Source organism: Nesoenas mayeri (assembly GCF_963082525.1).
Source record: "Nesoenas mayeri genome assembly, chromosome: 8".
In the NCBI taxonomy this organism is placed as follows: domain Eukaryota; kingdom Metazoa; phylum Chordata; class Aves; order Columbiformes; family Columbidae; genus Nesoenas; species Nesoenas mayeri.
Genome location: NC_137554.1, coordinates 9,328,607 through 9,350,713, shown reverse-complemented (window position 1 = coordinate 9,350,713; position 22,107 = coordinate 9,328,607). Strand labels below are relative to the sequence as shown.

General features: G+C 44.0%; 2 protein-coding genes across 2 annotated transcripts; both read left to right on the top strand.

Annotated features, from left to right (window-relative positions):
• Positions 1-3,148: 3,148 nt before the first annotated feature.
• Positions 3,149-8,127, top strand: BCL10 (BCL10 immune signaling adaptor). The gene is made up of 3 exons (XM_080348886.1): positions 3,149-3,279; positions 5,184-5,472; positions 6,569-8,127. Exons 1-3 carry the CDS (start codon positions 3,208-3,210, stop codon positions 6,934-6,936), a joined length of 729 nt encoding a protein of 242 aa, XP_080205012.1. The 5' UTR covers positions 3,149-3,207; the 3' UTR covers positions 6,937-8,127.
• Positions 8,128-10,020: 1,893 nt separating this feature from the next.
• LOC308043041 (UPF0690 protein C1orf52 homolog) lies at positions 10,021-12,151 on the top strand. The gene is made up of 3 exons (XM_080348887.1): positions 10,021-10,311; positions 10,389-10,596; positions 11,668-12,151. Exons 1-3 carry the CDS (start codon positions 10,051-10,053, stop codon positions 11,760-11,762), a joined length of 564 nt encoding a protein of 187 aa, XP_080205013.1. The 5' UTR covers positions 10,021-10,050; the 3' UTR covers positions 11,763-12,151.
• Positions 12,152-22,107: the final 9,956 nt, after the last annotated feature.

The following is a 22,107-nucleotide window of genomic DNA, read 5'->3' as shown; positions in this document are numbered from 1 at the left end:
TGCAATTAATATTTTTAACTGTTGTATTTACATGCATCTTTGTGTATCCATGCCTATAGGAAAGACTTGGTACCAAATTGCTTGAATTTGTTTCTAAATGGCAACGATTAAAAAATAACAAAAGCTATACAAGTCACTCCCACTTGCCACATTAAAAAGTTCCTCATAGAATATCAACAGCAAAAGAATAATAGTAATTTAAAAAGAAGTGCTCTTTGTAACATTTGCTGTAGAATATTATTATACTTCAGCAAGTATAGGCGTCTGCACTTGGGTGTATGAATTCACTCTCCACTCTAAGTGCGTCCTGCCGAAAAAGCATCAGTCACAGTCTTGTGCATCATAAGCTCCAGGCATTCTGATATTCTCAACAAACTCATCCCCCAAATTTACGAGGTGTAGGTTTATTGCTGTGAGTTTGTAGTTGAAAACTTGCCATTGGTAGCTCCAGGTATCCACTCCATTGGGGCAAAGCCCTCAGCCTGGATCTGTGACTGGACCAAACTCTTTCCCTTCTCTCTGCCTGGCAGTTTTCCTTCTCCTCCGTGGGGCAGTGTTGGTGCAGAGCCCTGCTGCTCTCACAGGGGCTGGCGGGGTCCTGCCAGCTCCAAAAAGAGTCGTCCTGGGACAGGACCCAGACCCTTGCAAAAGGACCAGGACCAAAATGGGATGGGTGCATGTGAAGCTGCCCGGTAGAGGCCTCTGCTCTGCAGTGAGTACAGGCTGCCTGGAGAGGGGGGAGAAAACCTGGAGCCAGTCACAGCTCTGAAAAGCCAACTGACCTCTCCTGACAAATTCTGACAGCGTTACATTTTCTAGGACCAAACTAGTGGAAGATTTGAACAGTCATAAGCAGTTTCTAAAACTTCTTTGGCTGAGAAATTTATTCTGGATTGACATTACATATGTACATACTCATAAAACCAATGCAGTGTCCAAAAACTTTCCAGCTCCCTTGAAAGAAATTCTCTCTAACTCACTCCTCATTGAGGCTCACTTAGTAGTGAACGGATGCTAACCTCCTGAAATGAATTTCATGCTGAGTGTAGTCTTCTTCCAGCTGCCTGGACCGTTAAATCCCGTTAGGGTTTATCAGCATTAAGTCTGATAAAACATATTCTATTCTTGTATTCCCTAACCACATGCTCTTTTCCTGATTGCTGAAGTTAATTCATTTCAGTTTGTCTCATACATGGCTCAGGAATCCAGAAGCCTAACCCTCCAGACATCGTGTGGCTTTGAACTGCACCTCTCGCTGAGCAAGATTATTAAGAAATACCTTCAATTCAGAATGCACGATAGCTGTTTTTATCAGCAGTGTTGCACAGAGCCGGCGAAGTCTACAATATAATTCACCTTGAAGAGGAGGAGCTGGAAGGCATTTGGTTTAGTGAACAAGGATGGGAGTCAGGGACTGGGAAGACGCCCAGCTCTGTCTCAGAAGTGCCACAATCTGCTCACTGGAAGCATCAGAGGATCTGAAACCTTTCTGAGTATTTGGGCACCTAGCACAGATTAGGGAGGCTCAACATAAGCACTTGGACCTGAAAAAAACAGTCTGCTCTAAAGCCCTAGAGCATGAAAATGGGAGATAAATACTTGTATTTCATATGTTTTATCCAGAGAAACACAGGAAGCTTTAAGAAATTCAAACGAACTGCAGTAAACAAAGGTGTCTTGGTATGCGAATAACACCACAGAAGGATTTGGGTTGTGAGCAAAGGTGTGCTGCCAAATTACCAGTGATCAGGTCAGCAGGGCTGGGCGGAGAGGGTGAGGCTGAAGGAGTTTTTGCTGGGCAGAAGTGTCCTCCACAGCAGTGGCAGGCAGCAGAGCTGCTTGGGTGTTTTCTGGCAACCAGTTTGGGGACTGGCTGTGATTTTAACACCCAGCTCTACAGAAATCAGCCTTGTCACCAGGCAAGAACAGTGACTAGTCCTTTATTTTTAAATTGTTCTGGGCAGGACCTTTGCTATCCAGCGTGTTTGTGGAGAAGCTGGGAATGCCAGTCCTGTCAAATAGGTACTGTTGCAGTTAATGTTTGAAGCACAACTGCATTAATAAGGCATATCAAACAAAAGGACTTTGCAAAATGTTTGTGAAACTGGTAGTTTTGCCTTACTGGAAGCAAACCCCGGTATTGATTGCTTCTACTTCTATACAAATTGCTTCTACTTCTATACAAATTACATTCGGCCCTTGGAAGGCAACGGCGAGGCTGATGGGGCCCTCGGTGAAAATTAAGGACGCCCCTGTTCTATACGCTTTCGTGTTTCACTGCTGGAAATGAAGTGTTCAAGACTGCAGCAGTAACCTGAGTTTTACCATTGGCGGCTGAAAACATACTAATTAATGAAGTTTTGCCTTGTGCCCTTTATCTCCAAGATTAGCGCGCTCGGGCGCGGGCCGGGCCGGGCGGAGCCGCCGCGGCGTCGGGGCGGGACCGGGACCGGGACCGGCGGCAGCAGCGTCTCCAGCGGAACAGCGGCCCCCTCCGGTGCAGAGCCGGAGCGCAGGGGCTGCCCGGTCTTCGGAGGGGTAGAGCTGGAGCTGCTGCCGGTTCCACGGCGCGCAGCCCGGCTTGTCCTCAGCCCCGGACAGCCCGCACAGCAGCGGGGCTCGGCCACTGTCGGTCCCTCAAACCCGCGGGAAGCTCCTGTCACCAGCCCTGCGTCCTAAAGCCGCGGTACAGCGCAGCACCGCCCGGTAAAACGCCGCCGTCCGGCACGGCCTACGCCGGACGCTGCTGACCCGGGAACGACCGGCCAGCAGTGCCCGCACCCACCCGCTGCCGGACACCGGCTCCAGCGGTGTCAGAACACCCGCGGGAGGCAGCCGCGAGCTGCGGACACGGGCCGTCGGTACCGCCTGGTGACACACCTGGAGAGGGAAGGGCTGAAACCGCCCCCGCCGGCGGGCGGGCGGGCGGCCGGTGCCTCCGCGCTCCGCCAGACCCGCGGAACGCGATCCCCGCGGCACCACCGCCCGCCCGCGGGGACTGACGGCCCGCCGCGTCAGGCGCCACTGGGCGGAGCCAGGCGCGGGTGGGCGGGGCCACCGTGGGGGCGGAGTGCCGGCCCTGAGTTTCCTTTGGTGAGCGGGCGGGCGAGGGGCGGAACCGAGCTCGCGTGGGCGGGGCCCGGGCCGGAAGCGCTGCCGTGGGCGGTTCTCCCCAGCGGCGGCGGTGCCGGTGGAGCGGTTTCCGCTATGGAGGGCCCGGGCTCGGGGGCTGCGGGGCGGCTGCTGACGGAGGACGAGATGGCCGAAGTGAAGAAGGATGTAAGTGGTGGGTCGGGCCGAGAGGCCGGCGTGCCTGTGGCGCGGAGCGGTGGGGGGGGGGTCAGGGCCCGGGCGGGGAAGCGGAAGCCCCGTCAGCGCGGGCGCCCGGGGTGAGGAGGCCGGCGCGGAGGCGGGAGGGCCCTCAGGGACCGCCGGGCCGGGCCGGGCCCCTGCCGTGCGGCCCGGAATTCCCCACCGCCCTCTCGGAGGGCGCCCACGGGGGCGGGCAGGTAACGTGTAGCATTCCCGCTGAGAGGCTGCTAACGATTCGCAAAAACTTGAACCCTGGGGTCCGGTATCCACCTGAAAGTTCAATTGTATTTTTTTTCCGAGTGTTCCGCTCCCGTGTGGCGTTTCAAGGCCAGAGTGGCGGGGTTTGGGTTTCTGGGTGGCCGTGTGTCCTGTAGAAAGTGCTGGGAAACAGCCCAAGTGCGGGGTAGCTGAGGTGGTATCCAAGGCTCAGTTGCAAATGTGTGTGCTTCTCTCGGTGTCAAGAAGACTCTGTATTGTAGAGCATCACTTTTTGTAATAATTACTGATTTATTTATTATTTTTTAGGCTTTTTGTTCTATAGTTTCCTGATTTTTATTTTTTTTTCTCTCCCTTCACTAATGTCTGGAATCTTAGAGAACTCTTCATCCTATTCAGTCTGGAATTACTTATCTCTGCTAGCAAGCAATGTGCAAACCAACCTCAACAAGTGATCAGTTAGTATAATAAACTATTAAAAAGTCACAGTTTATCAATTATTTATTGACCATCCATGCTTCTGTAATTTACAGTGTCAGATGTTTGACTCATTTGGGGTTTTATGTTCCTTTAAAGTATAATAAAGAATATTTGGACCTTGGTTTTGGTTTCTTACTAGCCTTATGCATATGTAATTTTCTTTAAATGCTTTGTCATAGCTTTATGAGGTATGTTTTTCAAGTTGTTACTTGCTTCTGTGGAACTTACAGGGTAATACTGTAGTAGTTAGCATCCGGTAGTTACACCAAACAAAAGATAAGAGCTACTTAAGTCAGGCTATATGTGTAATATGTATGTCAATTTGTGTTCGTGTCTGAGTTCATGGCTGCATCTCACAGAAGTGCATTTGAGGCACTTCAGCCCTTAATCTTATAGGGTCTCCCATAGTAATTGGAGGGCTTGATGGAAACCTAGTATGTAGAAATAAATGACATTAGTTTTATCATCAAAATACAGTCCATTAAATCTGACTTCACAGCTTTTATTTCTCATATTCTAAATTTTGTGGCTTCATGAGGCAAAGCAATGATTTGATGTAAACTCACCTGTTTCGAAATTTTTCAAGTGACTTTGATAGCATTGTGTTACCAGAGGTTCTAGGTATGTGATGTGTCAGCACACCTCAGAAACTGAACCTGCAGAGATAACTTGGTCTGGGTAAACTTGTCTTGAGGAGGAATTATAAAGGTTGGAGTCTTACATTTGAGAGTTGGGAAGTGAGCCGAATAAAATCATTGATGTAGAGCAAAGTATATTTAAAGCTTGTGTTCTTTGTGTTTACTCTTTCTGTCCCTCATGAACTGTTAACCTATGAGGACCGTGTGGAGGGGAATTCAGAACTGATACACTTCATACGGTGAAGGACTCATTACAGGAAGATGTTAGTCAAAACACAATAGTCTTTCTATTGAATAACAACTCACTGTATTCTTTTACTGTTGAAACACTGACTGCCTCTTATGTTTCAGAGTTTGTTGATTGACCTGTCTGGTGCTAGGATGAGATTTCCATGATTTCCCACTACATTCATAACCATTCAGGCATGGGCTTGTTGCAGTTGGACACATGAGATGTATTCCAGAGCCACCTAAATTGATATAAGGCTTCTAAATAAATGGAAAGATTGGCTAATATTAGTTTGTTTTGTTTTTCAGGCTTTAGAAAGGATGCGTCCTTATCTCTGTGACAAAATTATAGCTGAGAGACACTTTGATTACCTACGTTCAAAGAAAATACTCACGAGAGAGGACACAGAAGAAATTTCTTCTCGATCTTCCAGTAGAAAAAGAACTGGGAAGTTATTGGACTACTTAGCAGAAAACCCAAAGGGACTAGATGCTTTGGTTGAATCTATCAGACGAGAAAGAACACAAAACTTCCTGTTAGAAAAGATAACTGACGTAGTGCTGAAAGTCAAAAATGAAAAACTTGAAGCTCTCAAAGGTGAGAAGTTTATAATAATATTTTTGTAAGACATAAGTTTTATTTTGAGGGTCTGCAAAATTCAACTCCAAGAATGTTTTAAATCGTGTTTGCGTGCTTGTTTTGTTTCCTCTAGTGTTCGGGACAACATTCTTGCATGTATCACTGGTTTGAGTTTAAGATCCTAGTGCATGTATCCTGGCTTTGTGGTTTTACTATCTGAACACATGGAAAGTAACGAATTGCAAAAAACCCTACCATGTGTTGTTATGATGGATATATCTGCCTTCACATTTCTGTCTTGCTTTCAATGAGGTTCTAATTCAGAACTCAGAATAGGTGGTTATCTTCCATCTTGCATTTCTCTAGAAGGTATCTATCTACAGCAGTGGCAGGATGCTCTGGCTTTGCTAAACTTTGCACTTCAGCAGAAGATAAGCAAGCAGATGCAACCTGAGGGGAGTTCCCCTGCATGCTTTCAATGCCAAAACTTGAAATTAGATGTTGTAAGTGTGAGCATGTGTTCTTTCATACAGGCAGAGAGGTTTTATTGACACGCAAAGCTTCAAGTGACTCTGTGTACTCATATTTTAAGGCAGATAAAGATAGTATAAGCCTTCTAAACCAAAAACCTTACTTCCTCTTCCACATCCCTCAAAAGAGAAATAAGGAAGGAAGAAGTACATTTTAACCCTAGAGGTGAAAAGCCTGAAGTTTTCTCTGGCTTTGGGTAAAACAGACTTCAAATGCCGTCTGCTTTGGAGTGAAACCATGTAGCTGAAACTTTTAAAAGCTTGAAGAACATAGTGAGAAAAAGCTATCAAAAGATGGGTCAAAGGGCTAAAGTCACTTTCTAAAATGAAGCTTAAATTATCGGCATCTTTGTCAAATAGTAGCTGATACAGAGATATGGAGAAACCATACACATCAGACTCAATAACCTGCGTGTATTTTTTGATTTGTCTTGAATAGTGGGATGCCACAAGTGAGATGAGGAGGTTAGTCTGTTAAAAATACAGACAACTGATCATTGTCAATCCTACTGTTATTAAATCAGAGCGCAGTTTTAAGAGTGCACCACATTGTAATTAAATCAAGTCTCTGTTTTTTGTCTTAGGTCTAAACTGCAGCACCTGTATGACCTCACTCTATGGAGGAACGAATAATCTTTCTAGGTCACATTCCAATGAATCTAATTTTTTTGATAAGACAAAAGACAAAGAACCTACCCAGATACATCATCCAGAAGAAGATTATAGCACCGCTGCATTTGTGTCTGCTGTTTCTCTTCATTCCATGAATTTGCCAATTGCGGAGATGGGAAATGCAGAAAGTGTTGTTTTCTCAGCCACCCTCCCAGGGCCTGGGGACCCTGGGGCACCCCCACTCCCCCCAGAGCTCCAGTCAGAGCAGCAGGAGCAAAGTACCAGTTCAAGTGACAATTGCTTTTTGCCTTTAAGATCACGTTCTCTTCAACAGCAGTGAACGCAGTGTGGCACTGAAACTTATCTGATGTCTTATAAACGATAAAATAATGTTTTCAAACTGTTAACTAGCAAAATCAGGGGAAATGATCTGTGCTATTTACTGTTTTTAACTTTTTTTTTTTTGGTAATTGAATGACTCTGGACCTTTTTGATTTTATGTTCTTTGGGGAGCTTTTGTTCAGAAGGTCATGCAAAGGTTTGGGTTTTTAAACCAATTTATTTAAGATTTCACATTTAGTTGCAGATATTTAAGCTGCAGTTATTGAACCATTTTTTTTGTTCCTACACAAACTAAAATGTTTCTGTGATGGGTGAACTGGGAAAGACGGTTGAGAAAAGTATTGAGTATTGATAAGTATCTTTCGGAACTAAAAGCTCAGGCTTGCTTACCGTAAAGCTTAACCTCATTTACAAAATTAAGTTTCTCTCTATGATAAATTCTGCCCTCAATGTAGGTGTGTGCAGCTCCATTTGCAGAAGAGAAAAACCTCGAATCGAAAAACCTCGAATCTGGCCAAATCTGTAGCTATGTTTGCAAGAAATCTCTTAGCGCCCAAACTTTGTTCTCTGTCCTTCAAGTAAGTCAAAAGGCACTCAGTATTGCAGTGATTTGCGTCAGTAAATATGCTTCCACAAGTCTTAGCATATTATTCTTGTATATTAGTTAGAGATTTCTGAAGATGCACTTTAAATATAAATTCTCGTTAGTACTGGAAAAAGAATGTAAACTGCTCTAACAGCATCACGTGGGCTGTAAGAAAATGTTATTGAATAATGCTATTAGATGCAAAGCTTGTATGTTTTGTCCGGTAGGCAGGAGTCCTGTAGCAAGAAAGTATCCATGCCTCAGGAACTCTTGGAAATGTTGCACTTCAGATACCGACTCTTCAAAGCAAATAGACAGGTTTACATTTCAAATTGTCTAGAGTCAAATGCATTTTAAACTATTTCAACATGGGAAGGTTCTCATTTCTTGACACAATGTAACATGCTCTGTTCCTCTCACACTCCGCTCGTGAGTTATAATCTACTTTTTATGACGTTGGCCTGTGATCACTTTAAAGTTACTAGGCAAAGACAAACTCTTAGTTGGAAATGTGTACAGTTGTGTTCTGCAGTACTACACTCTAAAGTGACGGGATGTTTTCAGTATATCAAAGGGTAGATTTGTATTAAAGGCTTTAAATTATTTTGGCTCTCATACAGCACTATAGCCATGTAATTCCATTCAAATTCAAACCCGGGTAATATTCCTAAACTGTGCTCACCTTCTGTGGAGACCTGTGGAGTCTGCAGGACCTCAGTATAGTCTCTAATTGTTTTTTCATATTTACTGTGGGTTTGGAAGTAGGTTAAAATAAACTGCAATGTTCAGCTACACTCCCCACGTAGTATACAAATAGTTTACATTTGATGAAGATGTGGATTTCTGTTTAGTCTTTATAAAAATCCTTATTTTTCTTTATACATCTAAGGTCATGGACTGTCAGGACAATGAAAATGCTTTTCAACAAAAGTTCTTGGTTTAGAAGGTACTCTGGAAGTTAAGCGCCTAAATATGCAAGCAAAATTTTGCTCTCTGACATGGAAAGGGGAGGCTTAAATCACTCCCTTCCATGAACTTGAGCTGTAGTTGCGCATACTTGGGATGTCTAAAAATGGATGTGCCTAAATGCCCACTGTAACCAAAGAGCGGTGCTTAGGTTTGGGTCTCCCTTCTTGGTTTCTTGTGATGGAGGAGAGTGAGCAAACTTGGCTTTAACTGGAAAAGCGCATCAGCTCTTACCGAAGCCAGCCCTGCAGATCTCAATGGAAGGCGCGATCTGTGCTGCCTGTCCCGCGGTGCAGCCCGTGGGACGCCTGCCCGAGGAGGGATCGCTTCTGCAGGTCAGCCTGCTAACCTGAGACTTTAAATGAATGTATTCTCTTACCAAATGTTTATAATGTGCATTTTTTAAAGAATTGAAATATTTTTATCACAACTTTTGGAATAAATTCTTTGGTATAATTGCCTATTTTCCCGTCTGCCTCTCTCATCATTAAAATGTACAGGTTGCGGGAGCAGTTTGTGCCAGTATCTGGATGTGTGGTTTTATGTGTGCGGGAGGCTCTTGTTCTCATTCTCCTGTTAGAGAGGTTTGTCTTTGGTGGAAAGACTGACTGAATGTGAAACACCTGTGCCTGTAGGACTGCATTCACAGGCAGTGCACAGGGAAAGCATGCATGTGAAATTAACACCTTGTTGCTTAACTGCACTTTCTGTGGTTCATGACTAGTATTGCTAACCTGATTCTTGCTTTTTTTCAAATGAGTCAATCACTCATCTTCTTAAATATGTGGGAAGTGTTGCTTCCAGCCATGCATATATTGACTTCATTCTTAAATTAAGATATTTATTTTTTTTAATAGTAAGGGAGAAGCAAAACTTTTGGCCGCTGAGGAGTGTGACTCAAAGAAGGATTTGCAAATGTTGCAGGAACCATGCAGGCTCATTTCAGCGGTTGTTTTCATCATACTTTGTGTGTAGGGTTTCTTTCAAATTAACGATTGTAGTATTGATAATGAGAGATCAGCTGTACCCAGTTTAATATCTTCATAATAAAGGAATTAATCATATGACCAAAGCCCCTTCCTGCTTCCTTAGTAGCGTAAGTAACGAACAGCTCTAGTCAGTATTTTAGCTGGTGCAAAACAAGATGTATGGGCTTTGTTGGCGAGAGAAGTCCAGTACAAACTTCATCCAGCAGGTTTGAAGAATCCGTTTTGGTGAAGAGAGCCCCCGTGGTGCTTCAGCCGGTACAAAGAGAGGTGACGGTCGAAGCTTCATCTGCCCCGGGTTTGCTAATGCTCGCACACCAAGGAAAACGTGTTTCGTCTCAGCTTAGGCATGCAGGTGTCAAAAAGAAAAGAGAAACAGAGGTCTTTTCAGTTTCATGTCTGTTTGTCTATGGTCACTTGGAGAAAAACATGCCCGCGGGGTTGCCCGGGTACCAGCTGGGACCCCCCACGCGAAAAGGACCGTGGGTGTCGCCTCCCTCGGGGCGGCGCAGGGCGGAACCCTCGGCGCGGGCGGCGTTTCCGTGCGGGCCGTGTCGCGGGTGCCGGCCCCGCCATGGCGGCGGACAGCGAGGATCCGCTGGGCTATTTCGCGGCCTACGGCAGCTCCAGCTCCGACTCGGAGCCCGACGAGCCCCAGCCCGAGGAGCGCCAGGCGAGGGGCGGCGCGGCGGCGGGGGGCAGCCCGGGGGGACGGCCGCGGCTGCCGCCGCCCGACGAGCTCTTCCGTAGGGTGTCGCAGCCGCCCGCCTTCCTCTATAACCCGCTCAACAAGCAGATCGACTGGGAGAGCCGCGTCCTGCGGGCGCCCGAGGAGGTGCGGGGGTCGGGGGCCTCGGGGTGCAGCCTGAGGGGTGGACCCGCCGGCGTGACGGTGTTCTGCTCTCTCTGCAGCCGCCCCGGGAGTTCAAGGTGTGGAAGACCAACGCCGTGCCCCCGCCGGAGAGCTACAGCCAGCCCGAGAAGAAGCCCCCCCCGCCGCCTGCCCTCGACATGGCCATCAAGTGGTCCAACATCTACGAGGACAACGGGGCGGACGCGCCGCGGGCGGCCGGCAGGGCCCGGTTCCTGCCGGATGAGGAGCTGGAGCGCCTGGAGCCGGGTGAGCGCCCGGCCTGGCCGTGCGGGGGCGGTGGGTGCCAGGGTCGGGTGGTCCAAAGCCGAACTGGGTGGGTGGGGGTTCTTGGAGTGCTCTGTGGCTGCAGCCCAGGCCGGTTGTGCTGGCCCTGCTGCATGCGGGGCTGGTTACCCCTCATTGTGCCTTCCCACAATGGTCACGGACTCTCCAGCAATCCCTCCGCTCCACTGCCATTGTAATTAGCAGGAACAGGGAGTGATTAAAGAGTCTGTAGAACGGTAGTTATATGAAACTAGCAGGTTTGGGCATGGTACTGTTAAAACAAAGTGGTGTGAGAGCTTCTTGAAGCTCTGCTGTCTTGACTCTAGGTGTAGGTCAGATTATTTTTATAATGTTTGCAAAACTTGGAGGCCGAGGGAATTAAATAAAATGTATATGTGACAGATTACTGAAGGAAATATTTACTGTCCTCTTTAATTGCTAGAGAAAGAAAATAGGCAGTAACACCAAGAGAACAAAAACAGAAGAAATTCTGGCCTTTCAGTACACGTGATAACGTTTTGGTTTACCAGTAAAGTTGTCAGCAAACCTTTTCAGAAGGAAAGTTTTCTTGCTGTTGTGCTCGTTTTTTGTTGTTCTGGGTGTTCATTCCCCTGTGGCATTTCTTATGGTTCTGTCTTGCTCCATTTGTTCTGTCTGCTGTTTTTTCCCCTACCCCCGCACCCCATTTCTCTGAGCCTTCATCCAAATACTGAGCAGATAAACTATTAATCGACCTTGACATTACTTCCTATATCTAAAATGTAATTTTCTAGCTTTTTATCTTATCTATTCAAATAATATTTTTTTTTAGAACAGGTACTATGCAGTAACATAACAAGACCTCTACTCAGATTTCCTCAGTGGTCTGTGGTAGTTATAACAAGTAATAATTCCTATTCTGTCTGCATATTGTCCACATTCCAAAAATTAGGATGTTGTCAGTTAATGTTGTCTTTTCTCTGAGCATCTCAGATGTTCTGAGATGGGGATGGTGTTTAAGAGCAAGATATACTACCTTTGCTGACTTTGATTAACTCTCTCTTTTGTTTCAAGATGATGAAAAAGATGATGAAAAAGATGATGAACCAGCTTCTGCTAAGAAACGTAAACTAAACTCTGGGGAGCAAACGAAGAAGAAGAAGTTATGAACAGGGTGCGCTGGATTTAGCCATAATGAATATTTCAATGAACTTGGATTCCTCTGCTGGAATAGGAAACATACACGTTTACCGAGTTTCTCTCTCCTGTTGGGTAGGGAACTTTATTTCTATAGTATGCTTGCCTTTTGGAAAGCACAAATTTAAATGGACAGTGTCGTGATAGAAACTCATCTACTGAATGAAATTTAAACCTGTTTATTTAAAAGAGGTATATAGAAGAGGGATCTATAGTGATGGATACCCTTGCTCGTGCAGGTTACAGGGCTTCATGGTATTTTGTTTATCAAGAAACCTGGTAACATGGGCTTTTCTGGACTGATTTTTCCGTTGTGTCAAAACCTTTTATAAAGGAGCGTATAATAAAGATTCCTTAAGTACCGTCTTGTGATGCTAGCATAATGTTGTCTTGAAATGTATGTAAAGACTTCAAATAGGTCACTGGAATAAAACTGCATTTCAAAACATCTGCAATATAAATATTGCATTGCATGCTTGGTGAAAGGAGGGATGAATTCCCTACTGTATACATTTCAGTGATGTATTTCTTTAGACACAACAGATTCCTCAGGGTTTTGTTTGTAATAAATATACAGCTGCGAACTGAAAAGAATATGGACCTAATAATGGAGTTTAATATTTGATAATTGGTTTTGGTGTTATGTCATTTCATCAGTGAAACATGAGACTAACCAATGCAGGAAGAATTGAAGTATTCAAGGTATTTGACCTAAAATTTAAAATAGAATTTAGATATTTATGTAGGAGAAGAAGACAAAGCTGTGATAGAGTCTTCACTACCAAATTGTATTTATTTCAGTACAAAACTGGTAACCTTCACAAAGTGCTAGTCAGTATATGTTGCATTTGTGATATGTTGCTTGGATTATTGGGTCTGTATATGAAAAAGTACCAGCAAAACTGGGTTGGAGAGAGGGTTGCTCTAGGTTTATTTTCAAATAGAGCTTCTGTGCCTTAGGAAATCTGCAGTGAGACTAGGCCTACTAGTAGAATTTCATGTAATTAAACTATGAATGTAAACATTCTGTCATAGACTAGCTTTAATTTGGTAGAACATGTTCTATGCCTATGTGCTCATATAATGTTAATATTTTCAAAAGTGTTATTTTAAAAAAATCTTTTGATTCTCAATATACAGAAAAACATTCATTTTTAGCAAGTCAGCAACAAGGTATGCAGTTCTAGCCTTGGCAGTGTGATAATGCTTCCTCTGGATCCTTCTCTACCTGCAGACTGCACAACTGCTCCTTGCCAGTTTCACAGGCTGTTGGGCCAAATCCGTGATACATTCCAGCCTTCCCGCACTGCCGGTCTGGAAGCGATTCCAAAAATGGTACCTGTGCAGAGCTGAGGGTTCTGCGTGCCCCAGCTGTCCTAGCACAACCCCAGATATCTGACACGGTCATTGTAAGCTGCGAGATGAGGGACGGTGTCGTAGGCAAAGCTTACAAAGTGCTGGATCTGTGCAGTTTCTCAAAATGCCCCATCTGGGGTTGCGATGGCTGGGCGGGAGTGGGACTGGACTGCAAGGGGGAACCTCCTGAACACCCTGCTCAGCACCAGCTGGGATGAAGACCCTTGGCAGCAGCTGGGTATGGCCGCCTGCTGAAACACAGCGTTTCAGAGGTGGACAACCAGTGGACCATGCCAGCTTGGGAACTGTGAGTATCTGCATTGTGTTGAGAGACTCTAAATGGTCATACTTTACCTAGAATGGTTACATAAATTCTTCCTCATTCTAGTAATAATGTTTTAAAATGCCACTAAAAAGGATGATCTAATGCAGGCTGGTTCTCCTACAGGAATAGCTGTCTCCATGCAGGTAATGCAGCCACTTCAGGACATGGATTGTCACAAGCTACTCAGGTAGCAGGTCTCCAGGTCCTGGGCATCTGAGGTCAAATGGTTTCTGTGAGCTTTGCTTACAAAGAACTGAAGGATGTTATTCCTAAAGTGCAGAATGTGAAGTCTCTGAATGAAAAGGCTCACTATAATCTCCTTTTTTTTCTGCTGTCTTAATATAGCTAGGTTGAAGGTGCTAGTCTTCAGAGAAGGTGGTAGGAAAAAGGCTGCTTATGCTTCTTTTTCACAGGGATGTGTTTATACCATAGCTGGCATAGAGAACTGAGGGTCAGGAATAGCAACAAGCTCCTGTTCAGATACAAAAATCAGATGTTAGGCCAGTTTCCCAAAGGTTTGGTTTGTATCCAGGCTGTGTGTTGCAGATCCCCGTATGTCTAGCAAGACACTAAGAAATCTGCCCCTGCTATCCCATACATACAGATTTTATTCCAGGGTTATGTGGGGTGAATGATACAATTTCTTGACATCTGAAGGTTTCAACATGAAGTATGGGTTCAATGGACTGCATAATTCTCAAGCCTTACATAGTTCTGTTTGCTATGGAGGGGGTCCTTGAAGAGTGTTACAGCTGAAGGTCAGTGTCACCTGCTCTGGAAATAGGATGCATTCCCACGACTGTTGTGACCAAGGAGGCTTTTGTCCTTGTATTGTTCACTCTGCTATTCTGCGGGGCAGCTCAGGAAGTTACCATGCTAATCGCTCGTTTTGTTTTCAGATCATATGATATATGTGGTATCCAGTTGTCTTGAAGTTAACACCATGTGATACTCAGTTTCCAAGGAGAAAACCAGCATGGCTAATCTGGGAGAAGAATGATTAACTGTATTATTTACAGGTTGAGGAAATCTTCATTGCAAGTAGTGACCATAGCGGCTTCCCTATTCAGGAGAAATGGCGAAAGCAACTATGCTGCTTTTTCCTAAGTAAGATGTATGAAACAGGGCTGTAAGAAAGCCTGTGTGGAGCAGAGTTACTTGGGTGGACTGTTCTGTTGCTGGATGTTTTTTTGGTGGAGGTGCTTCAGTGCGTTGTCTTCAGGAGAAGATGATGAGAGAAGTGCTAGTGCTGCAGCTTCTGGGGCAATTTGGAAGATTTGTTGACAAAGAGGGCATACAAAAAAGCCCAGAGCAGGGAGCGGACCGACCTTTCTGAGTTTGGAGATAACAGAGCACTGTGCATGTTATGCTAAGTAAATGTGTTTGCATAGAAGAAATGTTATGGTTTGTCATCAGTGACTTGCGATGCAAACAACTGCAGAACTCCCGGTAGTGGAAAAAATGTTAATCCTAACTGTGGTGAGAAAACTGTTTCTAGCAATTGGCTTTGATAATATGATACTTACTAAGCAGTTCTTGCTCCGTAGGGAAAAAAACCACAGATATCTGTTTCTGGTACAAAGAGGCTATTTGAAAACAGCTGGATTGAAAGGGAACACACCTACTAGCCAGGAGGGGAAGGAGAGAAAGGGTGCTGAATTTGCCAAGGATTTGTAAGGTCTTATTCAGAGGGTGGTGGACATTGGAACAGGCTCCCCAGGGAGGTGTCACGGCCCCAAGCCTGACAGTGTTCAAGGAGAGACTGGACAACACCCTCAGACACATGGTGTGAACTGTGGGGTTGTCATATGCAGAAAGGATTTGGACTCTATGATCCTTGTGGGTCCCTTCCAAGTCAGGACATTCTACGATACTGTGATTCATATACTGTAAAAAGCTCCTAAGAAAAATGGGCAACATGCTGAATTGTAAATGCTCATAGGGAGTTTGGCTTGTAGATCAATATCACCGATAATGCATCCATGGCATTCATAGCTTTGGAGCTGTAAAATTACCAGCCATTGCTCAAGTTCCTCAGTAAGTCACTAGAGTGAGCACTACCTGGGAAGATGCAGTCACAATAAGCCTTGCAGTTGTAGGAGTGTGTCCAACAGCCACAGTGGAAAAGAGGATGCTAGTCTTCTCCTTACCCCTTCTGGATGATCAGAAGTGACATGGATTTACAAAACAACAACAACAACAAAAATTGATAATGATGCAGTGCTTAAAGGGAGCTGATCGGTAAGTGCAAAGCTATCAGCAATAACAAGACTTTCACATTTGTTTTAAAGTCGAAGAGGGAAAGACTCTGAGAAAGCTGAAGGACAAAGCTTGATTGAACAAGAAACAGACCTGAAGGTTTTCAGGTTTGGGCAGCTAATAATGAAAAATGGGCTCCTCTCAGCATCAGGGTCCATGGAATGCATAAGTGAACGCTTCCTAAACTTAAACTGATAGCTCAGATGTTAAAAATAATCTCTAACAAGAGAATGGTTTGTCTTTCAAGATGAGACAGTGGCAGTGAACATACACCCCCCACACATGCCCCTCTACCCCCTGACAAATGGGGAAGATTTGCTCTGAAAATTAGTCCTCTGTTAATTAATCATTGCACTGTTTTTATCAAATCAAATGTGATGGTGATCATTCTGTGTAACAGGGAAAAAAGACAGTAAGAAATGCCTACAAGTCTGATCTGAGAAAATTCTCTTAAAAATTTGTCAAGATTAGAAAAGCGGTGGCTGGAAGGCAATTAATTAGAAATGAAGACGTTGTGCCAGCATCTGGAGGCAACACAAGAGCAGCTACAGAAAATAGATTTCCAAGAAAGGCAGGATGATCCAGAAAATAAGCATTCACATCAGCATAAGAGTGCAGCTGTTGAGGATAATGCTTTGGTGGCAGGAGTGCTAATAGGTTGTCACAAGGCGTCCCTCTGTCTGTCTGCTTGCTATTGCCATGCCACAGTTTGGTGCATACTAATGCTACCAAAGAACTGATTCATTTACAACTGGTTTGTGATAAGCTTAAGGCTGCCAGTCTGAAATTGAATCCAGGGACGTGCAGCGCGTTCCACAAAGGGCAATTTATCGTGCACCTGTAATCAGAGCAGGAGGAGGAATTTTTATCAACAGAGAGAAACAGAAGCTGCGTGGTGCTGGCTGCCTCTCGCTTTCTCTGGTGACAGGAAGCTCATTTGCCAGCTTGCTAATCTTGCAAGATCATAGCAGAATTTGGGTGAGAAGATGTGATGCTTTCAGTCACCATCAGGACACAATCTGCATTTTCAGACTCTAGTGCCTGTTTCTGTCTTAGCTTGCTGATTCTTTTCCAGCCCCCTTGATTACTGGTCACAGATGTTTGTGCTTTTGCTTTGGGTGTGGGTTTGATGTGAGAACGATGTGTGGAAGCTGATTACCACTGAAGTGTGTGTTCCTCCAAGACAAATGGCTGTACCAGTTGAAAGGAACCCCTGGCAATGGCTACAGCTGTGCAGCATTTCCATTTTGAGAGTAAATGTGCAGGGACACCCACAATTACTCATTAGACTGGTCAATTCTGAAAGGTTCATTTCCAAATAGCTGGAAAAATCCCAGTACCATCAGGTGTGGGCACAAGCATGGCCATAGTGGTGGCCCCTGGAGATGAGCTTGTCGAGATGCTCATTGCTGCAGCAGCGATAGAATGGATATGGCTGCCCAGGTGTGCTCCGAGGGAGACATCATCTGCTCTCCCTCTGTAATTCACAGGAGGGCAAAGTTACACAGCAAAAAAACTTCTCAAAAAGAAGGCTAGCATGGGATGTGTTCAGCAAACCCTCAGCAAACGGAGGCACCTTGCTAAGGAATATGATTCCATTGCTTCCGAAGGTACTTTGTGGATGCATTGATTGAGGTGAAGTTTGAAGAACGATACAATAAGAGGCAGCGGTCAGCTTGGCAGTCTGGGGCTGTCTCAAAATGTCAAGACTGAAACAAAAGCAGGATTTCTGTAGAGCAAAAGATGGGCAAAATACAGAAACCTGCTGAAAGAAATACAGTGTTTTCATTGCACAGGAGGTTTCCTGTGGGATGCAGGAATCTCAGTGAATGGTTCTGTTCTTGCAACAGATATGTTGGTAGCTTTCAGAAAGTTTGTAAGTCATACAATTAGGAACCAAGAAATAGTGGGAATAACAGAGGGACAGAGCTTCTCATCACCTAGTTCTTCATGTGGAGAGTATCACAGACTGAAGGGAGCAGCCCGTATTCAGAGGAGTCCACAGAATTTGGTAGAAATGTGCAAAGATCAGTTGAACCTGGAAGGCGAGTCACACCAGAGATTGGAATGGGTTTGTGCTGCTGGTTCCTTTTGAACTATTTTCTTCAGGGCACTTCTGAAAAAAAGGAGGAATTTTCAGGGAAGCCAGGACCTGTGGAGCTGGATTGACAGAAGAATGCAATGAATTCAATGAATGGAGATAAGCATTTTTGGTCCTTATCAAATAATTTTATCAGCACTCTTCATTTAGAAGATGAAGTGCTTTGCATCTTTAGAATGCTTTCGTCCAGGTAGTTTCAAAAGATATATCACACCTTTACTTCACTGTAGCTGTGAGCAACAAGGCAAGTACTCTGTGTTTTACTGCCTTCTAACAAAGTGAACCTATTCTTTGGAGCAAACATTGATTTCCCATCTCTTTGCTTAATTTCTCCAATCGTTTGTTTCTTGCTGTAGATGGATTGATATGAAAAGAAATGTAGAATGGATTAATACACGGTAACTCCCGAAAAGAGTAACTCCCGAAAAGAGTAATGGGTAGTTAAACCTAAACCCCAGGATTTATCAGGAGAGGATTAACACACTCTTCTCAACCCAACCAACCCATCAACCCCACCCCAGCAGCAGGACCCAGCAAAAAGTGATGGAGGGGAGTGGCTGTTGGGGAGCAGAACGTGGTCCAGTTTTGTTAAAGAAGTAACTTGTCTAATGCAGAGTGATAAGGGGTGCCTTGAGGAACCAGACCAGGTGATGTGAGGGACTAATTTCACTTCTTTCGTGGGAAGGATCACAGCTACTTAATAAAGACCTAAAGAAGGGTTTACAAAAAGATGTTTCTCTGTTAGGCTTCTGGTCTAGAAAAAGTCTCATTTTCTGTTCTAAGTAGAGGATGCTTAAGAGGAATGCACAAATTCCGTAATTGGGACTGATAAAATGGTATTTTGTGAGATTAAGAGCTTATGTATTGCCTGAAATGTTTCAAAGAGTTGCATGATTTAATGTAGTTATAAAGCTGGCAGTGGCAAAGGTTTGTTTGAAAACATACTGTTTTAATAGTTAGGAATACGGATATTTATATAAGATCTAAGGCTTTTCTTACCATTAGTGAAATGTCAGATGACCTGTTCTCACAGGAGCCTTTGTGCATGCCTCTTGGATAGTTGTAACTAAGCTGTATCTCACTGACAGTTTAAATAAGCCATGTCACCATGACCTGTGATGTGGTAATTAAATGCTACTTAAATCCTACAAACTTAATTTTTTCTAAGTTTTTCTATAAAGCAACACAGACTTAAATGAGACAGCACAGAGTTAAATGCTATAGAATTATTATATTATTATAACATTAGTCAATTCCTTGTATTATTTCCCCACAGGAGCATAACTGACACTTCAAACCGGTAATATGAAAGTAAGTAGAATCTATGGCATTAAGTGATTCCAATGCTGATGAAACAGGGAGACATACCTGATAACCAGTCGTATATATCTGAATTCAAGGCTCCTTGAGTGGGTGACAGCCAGTAGCAAACAAATTTGGGTCCTCACCCTTCTGCTGGGGATCCCGTATTTCCGTGCCTTTCCTCAGCCTTTTGGGGACAGCTGCAGCACACAGCTGAGTCAGTGAAGCATCACACAGGTGGCAGAAACATGCGCTGCTCTATCAGCAAAATCATCTAACAGATCACTGGATAAATGAAGCCCTGCAACAATTTAGCTCTTCTATTCTACATTTGCTGGCTTTTCAGCTGTGCTACTCCAGTAAAGGATGCTTCTGTTAACTCTTGGCATAATGCCTCTGAATTTGTACAACTTTAAACTATAGACCCTGATTTTCTTTGATTCAGCCTAATACGTGATTAAGTGACTCTTGAGAAACTACACATCTATTTTCCTTGTTCTCTTGATACCTTGCTCTAGATTTTGCTAGTACTACAGAGGCTTTTTGAACTGTTTTTGCGCTGTAAATTTCAAATATTTTTCGAATGCTGCCTGAGAGGAGTTACTGTAATCTTTTATCTTTCAAAAATAGTTCTTCCATTGATCGATCACAATCTAAAAGATTATTTGGTGAACACAGTTCTAGTCAAGTGTATTTGTCTGCAACAAAGTTGGGAAAACAAGTTTAAAAAAAAAAATGAATGCTTAAGAGTCATGCTGAATTGCTATTTAGGACAAAATAATTATGATGTTCCAGAGTTTTTAACTTAGTAGTGAAAAGCCCAAGAACAAGGGTTTTATCATCTTGTGACTGAAAAAGTCATGGTTGATTTAAATTTAAGAATGCTTAAAAAACCCCGATTTCTGCAAAGTGAGAAAGTGAGCAAGAATTGGCTTTGAAAAAGTTGAATTTCTCCGGTTTGGACTTGTAAGTTTCTTTCATAGAAAGTTATAAAAATAAGGCTGGAAGGCACCTCACCCGAGGTCAGGCAGCAAGGCCAGGAACAGCACCAGCCCTGCTGCCAACTTACTGCCCTAAGGAATCAGTAGAGATCAGCAAAACACGTGGTTGAACACGAGTGTTTGTAACTTTATTCTTCATTTTGGGGAAACATAATTCTCTGGAGCAAGTCTATGGTTTCTAGTTTTGTGTCTGTACAGAGCAAGGACCCCTGTGTAAGCACAGGTGTAAGTGGTTCAAGGTGATGTATTCGGAGTTATAAAATGTGATTTGTCTCAGGTTTTGCTTTGTTTTCTGGTTGGGGCATAGCCAAGGGAAAAGCATTTTATGTAACCTTTCAAAAATCAACTAATTCTAAGCTAAACAACAGAATTATAGCAAAAGACGTAATTTCTGAAGGCAGTTTGCCTGGTCAGAATGACCTGCTCCAGTGCACTGTGACCAAGTTTCCTCGCAGATGATGTGTGCTGAGGATTGTGTTGCTGCTGTACTGGGGTAACTCTGGACAAGATTTAACAGTCAGGCCCTGAGGTTCATCCAGAACTTAAATTAGCCCTTAAAACTGACTTTCCCTCAAGACTCTTTAGACGAGATGAGGAGAACCTACATGAGAGAAGAAACTGGGGTCCTAGAGGCGGAACTGACCCACTGTATGTGTTTAGGTTTTTAATTAAAAGACCTCATTTAATACTTCACAGGATTTTGGCAACATGCAAAGCTGAAAGATAATGGTCTTGTTTGCTGTGGAAATACCTACCGTGATTTGCTTAAAGGGCAAAGTTTGCCAGGGGCTGCATATGCCCCATGGTAGCTGGAAACTCCACTTGAACTGTGGTTCAACACACGCCTGCTTTGTCTGCGGCTGAACAGGAACCCTGGCAGCTGCACAGTCATCTCCATTGATGGCTATGAAATTCAGAGTTCAGTAAAGTAATGTGAAGGGGCTTAAATGAAACAGTCATTTTATGTTTCAAGTATTTTGCAGAACCTGATTTTTGTTTTTCCTTCTCATTCTGTGAAAGTCTCATAGGTTTTAATAGCATTCTACAGAAATTAACCTGAAAAGCTATTCCATTCAGTGGCATCACTAATTCCCAGGAAACTCTGTAGGGTTTTCTATCCATGCTGTGTTTATAGCCCAGATTGTGCATACACGCTTCAGCATTAAGAACTGTAAATAAAGCAGTTGGGAAATAATCCATTTCAGAAGGTCAGTTCCTTCTTGATTTATTTTTTTCTTCTGTTATATTGCATATGGGGTTTATTCGTGAAGTGAGTAGTTCTTTTTTTACTACAGAATAAGCAAGCTTACTGATCCTCCTGGTTAATGCTATAGGGTCGTTAGGAAGCAATATGTGTTATAGCTGCTTTAATTCTATTTCTGATATCATGCTACAGGATGCTCTTTAATCTGTGTCTGTCTTTATGTCAGTAAATCATTTGGCACTATAGGAGAGCGCCTGTAATGTGAACTGGTCATTGCTGTGGGCTGGCTCTGCTTTGCTCCCGCGGACTCCGTGCCCAGCAGCCATCCAAGTGCATTAAATATGCTCCTGGAGCGCATCTTCTGGGCTGAGTTTCATCTGAAAGGAATCCAGTTGGCACACTCTGAAAACCAAAGCAGAATCTGCTGGGCTGATGGGGAAAGTCACTTCAAAAGCAGCTCCTGATCCAAAACAAAATACTTGTGCGGTCACACCCTGCCCGTGCGAGCAGCGCCTCACGCACAGAGCCCCCGAGTCTCCGGGACGCGCCTGCGCGCCCTAAATACGCCTGGCTGTGAAAAACACAACTGTATGTAAATTGGATTCAAGGTCTGTGCTCTTGGCAACACACCAATATTGCCTTCTAAACTCAGCTTTTCCACCACCTCAGATTGTTGTGCGTTTGTTTCGGTTTTTGTGTTTGTTTGTGGGTTTTTTTGTTGTTTTTGTCTTGTTTGGTATGTTTGTTGTTGTTGTTGTTGTTTTGTGTT